At 28.9% G+C, this 8,099-nt stretch overlaps 2 protein-coding genes across 2 annotated transcripts in view; one reads left to right on the forward strand and one right to left on the reverse strand.

Annotated features, from left to right (window-relative positions):
- The first annotated feature begins 1,460 nt into the window (after positions 1-1,460).
- Positions 1,461-2,584, forward strand: LOC108574557 (uncharacterized protein C19orf52 homolog). Its single transcript, XM_017937165.1, has 5 exons — positions 1,461-1,468; positions 1,558-1,573; positions 1,705-1,864; positions 1,944-2,045; positions 2,193-2,584. The coding sequence occupies exons 1-5, from the start codon at positions 1,461-1,463 to the stop codon at positions 2,582-2,584; spliced, it is 678 nt and encodes a 225-aa protein (XP_017792654.1).
- A 960-nt stretch (positions 2,585-3,544) lies between these two features.
- The window catches only part of LOC108574596 (1,4-alpha-glucan-branching enzyme), a 4,861-nt gene continuing 306 nt past the window's right edge, over positions 3,545-8,099 (reverse strand). The window contains exons 2-10 of the mRNA XM_017937214.1: positions 7,856-8,025; positions 7,328-7,569; positions 7,009-7,218; positions 5,911-6,218; positions 5,627-5,827; positions 4,914-5,266; positions 4,629-4,813; positions 4,240-4,528; positions 3,545-4,133 (exon numbers count right to left, since the gene is read on the reverse strand). Of these exons, the coding sequence (XP_017792703.1) occupies positions 4,126-4,133; positions 4,240-4,528; positions 4,629-4,813; positions 4,914-5,266; positions 5,627-5,827; positions 5,911-6,218; positions 7,009-7,218; positions 7,328-7,569; positions 7,856-8,025 (1,966 nt within the window). The 3' untranslated portion in view covers positions 3,545-4,125. The remainder of the gene's footprint in view (positions 4,134-4,239; positions 4,529-4,628; positions 4,814-4,913; positions 5,267-5,626; positions 5,828-5,910; positions 6,219-7,008; positions 7,219-7,327; positions 7,570-7,855; positions 8,026-8,099) is intronic.

The raw sequence follows: 8,099 nt of genomic DNA on the forward strand, positions 1-8,099 counted from the left end.
TACGGGACTCAGCTCTGGTGAAACGCATGTAAATCGACATTTAAACTTGTACGTGTCCCGCAAAATAGAATCCTAAAAATAATCACTGAAAAACCTGTGTGGTACTCCACAACTTATCTCCACTCCGAGACAGGAGTAGAACTTATCCAAGAGTACCTCTGTCATACTGTAACCGTATACACTGTCCAGGATCATGCAAAGCCATCGATCTCGCTAACGGAACATATGATATAAATTGAATTCCCTATAAGGTGAATGTAAACTCCTTCATGCTCAGAGAGAACTTCTTTACGCAGTCCTAATTATCCTGTTTTCCTTAAAAGTTGTAATAACTTCCCTAAAAATCTCTTAATATTTTTCAAAAATCCTGTTACCATACTCTCATGTACGCGCTACATTCTGTTCACAACCTTGTGTGCATTTTCCCCCAAAATATACTAATGTTCTTTCCTTACTTCAGGTTGGTAACACCATTCCAAATTTCCAATTTGTCCGGTGAGAGGGCGCTAGTTCTCAGGCATGACTGACAACTCACAGAAGAAAAGAAAAAACAATATCAATTATCTAGATCTCAGAAGGGGGCGTCGTCTCCATCAGATCCACTGATAAGTTTAACAGACAATCCCTAGACGAAATTTTCTCCTCACCGATGCCTGGATGGTGAAGAGAGAAAGTGGGTGTTAAGAAGAAAGAGTGAGATATGAAGAGAGAGAGAGAGAGAGGAGAGAAAGGGAGAGAGCGAAGAAAAAAGAGGGAGAATAGAGAGGATTTATGCGTGCATGAGAGAGAAGAGTGTAAAAAGGAGGAAGAGATCATCTCCTTCTTTTTATCATCTTCTTTCTCTATTCATTTATTAATTCCTCCAGGAGTTCTAGGGAGCATCTAGGAAATTCCTAATATATAATCCACAGAGATACTAAGAATTTCAAGCAAGTTTTCCTTAAGATTCTAGGATGTTCTTAGAGAGTACTCTGGATTGTTAAGGATTTTCCTAGGCAATTTTCGCGAAACATAGCACATTTTCTACGAAATTCTACTCATTTTCAGAAAAATTTGCAGGGAATGACAGTGATTTTGGGATATTTTTCCTAGAAAAGTCAGAGATTGACGGAAAAACAAAACAAAAGCGTTGAACCACACAAATATACATATTTAGAATAAACTAAAGTATTTAGTGCAATAGGTCGAGTTAACTTGGAATGAAGGAAATTCCACAATACATCTAAACCAAGTTAAATTGGGTTATGTCCTTAAGCTATTAATATATCCATGTGCAAAACATAACTTTTATCATCCAATATTTTGTACATATAAATATCTATGTAAATACTTACATATCAGTTTAACATGTTTATATCTCTTGTGTATAACAAAATTTCGATAAAAGGAGTATATAATATTTAATGTAATTTTCTTATAAATGTATCAACCTTTATAAAAAATAGTATCAATTTGAAATAATGACAAGGTAAGTAAAAATTATTTAAATTCATCTTACATATTTCAGTTTTATTCACTAGTATCCTTATATTTATTTACTATTCAATATTTATGTAGTCTTGCTCTTAAGAGTGTATATTTTTGAAGAATACTAAAATATTTATCTAAAATAAATTTGTCAATTTTACAATTACAAACAATGTAAAATTTGTACATATTATAATATGAAATGTATGTTTGGAATCTTTATGTATTTATTTTAAGCATATTACCACAACTTTGATAAACATGAATTATGGACATTTTACACAGCTTCAAAAGAATAAATTTAGTTTAAAATTAGGAAATTCTATTAATAACATTTTGAAGAAAAAAAATTTGGAAGAACCAAAAGAACTGAAAGGATCAGTTCTTGAACGATGGAGTGAGTATATCTTACATAATAAGTAATAATATTTGAAAGAATTTGACCCATTTTAATGAAAATAAATCTTTATTTTTAGGAATATACTGGAAAAATTTGTGTACAGATTATAAAGAAGCACTATGTGACAGTGCCAAACATTGTAAGAAACATCCAATAAGAACATCCATATATGTTTCTGGTATGTATATTTATATTTAATTTAAACAAAATAAATAAAGAAATGTTCTACTAATTATCAGTTAAAAACAAGAAGTTTACTCTTTTTTTTGTATCATACAAAGGCTTTTTAAATATAGTGTAAATACTAAAAGCTTTATTTAATTAGTTTTAGCATCCTGTGTATACCTACACAGATATAATCCAGATGAATCTTCCTTCAAAGAACTTTTATTGCAAAATACCATGAAAATAATGCAAGTGGGAGAAGCTATACGTAATCCAATATCTGAATATCATGTAAAGTGGTTAGGACAATGTTACAATGAGGGAATTGTACGATGCATGAATTTGGGTATAATTTCCTTAATTTGGTTAGACAACTATGATGAAACATGTTCTTTGTATAAAGCTGTTTGTCCTTATTTGAAAATACAGTATGCAACATTCTATGAAAGAGTGGTAGATTTTGGATTTTTAGGTAAATGGTGGATCATAGAAAACAAAATGAAAGATTATGATGTAAATGGAACAGAATTTGCAAATGTAACAAATGAATAAATTAGTTAATTTAGAATGTATTAGAAAATAAACATTGTTTTTAATTGTTCATGTAAGCTACCCAAAAATCATAAGACAATATGCTTAACTTCATAATTATGCCATTTTAATAGCAAATGTAATCCAATTTTACAACAGTTATTAGTATATTTTTACAACGTAATTAGTAATATTGAAATATAATTTGTATATTTTTTGTTTTAGAATATAGAAAAAATACTTCAATGTGTTAATAATTATTTTACATAGTGAATGATTCATATGTAAATTTAAAAATACGCTTCTTTATTACAAACATTTATAAATACTAAAGTTTAGTATTTAAATGTACAATAATTTATATTCAATTGTACGTAGTTATTGGTACAAACTTATCTGATAAACATGTCTCTACAGTATATTACTTATGAAATTTGTTAGACTTCAGGCCGTACATTTGCACTGTTCTTCAAAGGGTGTTTTGATTTCAACTGTATTGTAGGAAGGTTGGATAAGCGCTCGCAGTTGTTAAATACATGCTTAGATACCCGGTGTCCTTTCGCTTGTACAATACTTCAAGTCAATATTCTAACATATTATACAAATAGGTTTTCTTGAATGAAGTTCATGTTATCTTTTATTTATAAACAAAGTATCTACTGGTTATTGGCATTTATTGGTATAAGTATAATACCTTTAACCTGGACTGCCGTATTAAACATTTTTATATACAAATATCAAATTTCATAAAATTTTATTCCATGCTTTTAAATTATCAGATATGAGTATTTTATAATTTACACTTTTCAATTGTTGCTTATCATTTTCTTGTAATTGTGTTACATTAATAATTAAACATTCCAAACTCATCATAAAACTATGAGTGCAGTATATCACACAATTAGATGGAGTTATACCTTTAAAATAGTTGAAGATAGAAAAAATGTAGGACAAAATTCATTTCTATATTATTTTTGTGCGTTCTTGTATACATTGGTACAATTGTCCTTTTTTATCGTAATCACGCTGATTTTTTTTATTCTTCAATTATTTCGATTGTATTGCCGGTCAATGAGTTAAATTCGCAGAACATGATGTGAAAACTTCAAGAGCTTTGATTGTTGGTATATACGTAAGCCTGGGTAGCGCTGAGGACTTCGGCCCAGAGTTACATTCAATGTTTTAATCAGACTATTTTTTTGAGCATGTGTGAAGTCCCACTATAATGTACTATGTATATTCGAACTGAACAAGTTGTCGATAACCAACAATCGATTCTGTGTCATTAGACTTATCTATATATTCCTATTCACACTTATCTTTTCATCATGTTTGTAAACTTCAAGCAGATTGTAACATTTTGAAATATAAGATACTTGGTGATCGATAGAGTTCCAATTCAAAACTGAACTCAGTTATATGGAGGGAGTACCTTCTATACTATTTGCTTTTATTTTGCTTAAGACTATATTTCAAATGAACTTTGGTAAAAAAAAAAGTAGTAGCTTTCTTTTTTATAACACTAAAATTAGTTTTGTGTTTGGTTGCACCCCAAAAAGCACTTAAGTTTCTACAATTAAAAGATTGAAATTAATTATCATAGGTATAATATATAGATATAAGATATTACATAGATATAATTATCATAGATATAAATAATGTTATAGCGGTTTTACCTCGGACATATATAATAGCTGTACGGCAAGGAATGTAAATCATCATACTATTTGAATAGTTAGAAAATGATTTCGGTTGAGTAAAATGTTGCACACTAGTATCGACACGACTTTCACCACCAAAATCTTTATCATCGCTACATAACAGAATTTTATAAGTTCCTGCAATTTGTACTCCAATAGTGTAATCAGCAAATGACTTCACTGGATGAAAATTAAAAACAAATATAAGTTGTGCTCGATCGAAAACAACTACTTTATCATCATCATGTTTCCAACTGACATATGCCTGTAAAAATCACATTTGCTTTTATTAAAAATAATCTTTTAACAGAGTTAATACAATGACTACAGATATCTTTCAATATGAATATATATTTAAACATTACAGGTTGAGCATGTAGCCATCCATATACTTCTTCAAGACAGTTTATAGCACGATCCCAGTTGTTCATAAATTTGTATTTTAGTAATTCATCATCTACTAAATTCCATTGCCTTCTAGCATAATGATAACTATTTCTGTTACCAGTTCGAGGAAAGTCCAACCATTCGGGATGACCAAATTCGTTGCCTAATAATTTATACATTTTGAAATTTATCACAAAAATATTAGACATGTAATAAAAAATGTTAATACAGAAATAAAAGAATACAATTGTTTTAACACTAACCTATAAAATTTAAATAAGCTTCTCCTCCTAATGCATGTGTGATTAATGTAATAAGATTATGAAGGGCAATTCCACGACTTATGATTGCATTAGGTGGACTTATTACACTCATATGAGTGTACATTTCTTTATCCATGAGCCAAAATGCAATTGTTTTATCACCTACAAGAGCTTGATCATGAGATTCTGAATAGGCTATTGTTTTCTCCATCCATCTTCGATTACTCAGTGTCCAACAAATATCTCCAACTTTCCAGTCTTCATCTTTTACTTCTTTTAAAAGCTTAATCCATTTATCAGGAATAGCCATAGCTAATCGATAGTCAAATCCTAAACCACCTTCAGAAACTGGCCTTGAATATTTGTAACAAAATAATTTGTATTTTATAATGAAGTATATGTTAATATGTATTAAAATATAATCAAAGAAAACAAATTTAATATATTTCTTCAAAATTTATTTAAACCAGTCTTCATCTTTTACTTCTTTTAAAAGCTTAATCCATTTATCAGGAATAGCCATAGCTAATCGATAGTCAAATCCTAAACCACCTTCAGAAACTGGCCTTGAATATTTGTAACAAAATAATTTGTATTTTATAATGAAGTATATGTTAATATGTATTAAAATATAATCAAAGAAAACAAATTTTATATATTTCTTCTAAATTTATTTAAAAAGACAATCTTAAAAAATTTTATATATTTAATACCTGCAAACGCCAGGCATTCCACTAACATCTTCTGCTACTGTAACGATTTCTGGATACAAATAATGCAGCATATGATTTGCAAGCATTAAATATACCACACCTTCAACATCAACATTAAGACCATAATATTCATCATAATGGCCACTGAAACCTTGTCCAAATCCTCTTGAATGATACAACATTGATGTGACACCATCAAATCTGAATAAATTTGATATAACGTATTGCATATAAGTTAGCAATGTATGTCTTATATTCAAAAGTAATGTTTAGTACATAAATACCTATATCCATCAAAACCATATTCGTCAATATACCAACGCAAATTGGAAAGTAAAAATCGCAATACTTCGTATTCTCCATAATTAAAGAGTCTACTGTCCCAAAGTGGATGTTGACCACGATTGCCAGAATGAAAGAAACAACCATCAGTACCATCAAACATATTTAATCCATCTAATGTATTCTTTGATGCATGTGAATGTACTACATCCAATAAAACATATAGACCATGTTGATGTGCTGCATCTATTAACTGTTTTAACTCTTCTGGTGTACCATAACGAGAAGAAGCAGCATAAAATGAAGTCACCTTGTTAAAGTAAAATATATATTGTTTTTTATATACATACAGTTTAATTTTAGTAACTGGGCTGAGCTATAACTCTGTTTTAAGTAAAAATACAAAAGAATCATAGTGGAAAGTTTTGCATGATTTAACAAACCCTACCATTCTATAACACGATTTCTTTTCTTAAGTATATTGGTACACTTGCAAAATGCAATTGCATGTTCTTTTTAAATGGAACCACACAGCTTTTTTTCCATAACTTGATCCCCCAAGTCATTCTGCATGTGTAAGGTGTAAGATAAGGTCACCGAAAACTCAATACTTTAAAAGATATTTCATTTTTTGGGGGGAAAATTATAACAAATATTTAATTGTTTCACCTTCACATTTTAAACATTTTCTTATACATTTCTTGACACTTTTTATATTGTTTAGTTATTCAGGACTCACAGTTCAATAAATAATTTTAATACTTTCTTTTAAATCATCTACCAAAACAAAAGAGCAAAGATACATTTTGTTTTCTATTTCTTTAGAATACTTTTTAAATGCATTATATACTTGCACTGTAAGATATTTAAGAGAACTACATAGAGAAAAATAATTGAACACCTACAACCCCACACTTTGGCCACCTTGTTTGTCTGATTTAAAACCACTTGACTACTTCTTATGAGTCTCTTTAAAAGAACAAAGCTACAGCTTGACCCAAAAAACTAAAATTACCCTATATATAAACATTACTTTTTTCCTAAATTGTTTTGAGTATATTAACTTTATTAGTTTTAACATATATATTATAAATACATACCTGATATCCAAAACTAGCATAATAAGCGTGTTCCATAATAGCCATTAATTGTATAGCATTGTAGCCTTGTTTTACAATACGAGGCAATATATTTGTAGCAAATTCTAAGTATGTGCCAACTTTTAATTCTTGAGTTGCAATACCAACATGGCATTCATAAATTCTAAGACTTTGTGGTTTCTTTGGTTTGGGGTATTTGAATTTATAAATCTGCATGCAAATACATCACTTTAAAGTTTTAATATTCACAGTAAAATAAAGTTAATCATAATTAATGTATCCATGCAGATAATTGTATGTCATGCACTTGTGCACATACATTTTTAGATAATGGGTGCCATATACGTTGTTTATACACCATACTTTCAGACTGATTTTGTGTAACATAAGTAGCCCAAGGACTTAACCGTTCCAATAATTCATTATTATGATCTTTTACAATTATTTTGACTTCTGAAAGATGCTTTATAGGACAAGTACCATCAGCATTAGGAGGTAAATGTAATTCCCATTTTCCATAATCTAACTTTTTATATGAATTAGCTGTTCTATTCCAATTGTCTATCAGTGAAAACAAAACATTGATTATGTATATGTATATGTATATATATATTTTTTTTACATTTAGAAATTAATTAAAATGAGTTAATTTATTTAATTCACAGCAAAAGTAAATACAGCATATTGCATTTTTTAACACAAATGTAACAGTATAATAAATACAATAATTTTTAAACAAGTAATTGTATTCAAAATGTTAATTGCTCAAAAAACAAGTTAATTTGTCTTTCACAGTTAACAGACTAAGACATATTAATTCTTTAACACACAATTTTAGTCTACTTACTAAAATCTCCAGTTAAATATAATTCCTGTGCACCAGGAGCCCATTCTCTTGCAACAACACTATTATCTTCATTTATATGAATACCAAAAATTTCATATCCTCTTGAAAATTTATCTAAGCTGCCATCGCCAGTTTCTAATTTTTCTACATAATCCTTGAATAATGCATACCTTATAAATAAAATGACTACTGTAAGTATAAAACATATATAAAAATTTATTATATTAGTTCTAATATCATTTGT

This window comes from Habropoda laboriosa, unplaced genomic scaffold (assembly GCF_001263275.1).
Source record: "Habropoda laboriosa isolate 0110345459 unplaced genomic scaffold, ASM126327v1 scaffold175, whole genome shotgun sequence".
Lineage (NCBI taxonomy): Eukaryota > Metazoa > Arthropoda > Insecta > Hymenoptera > Apidae > Habropoda > Habropoda laboriosa.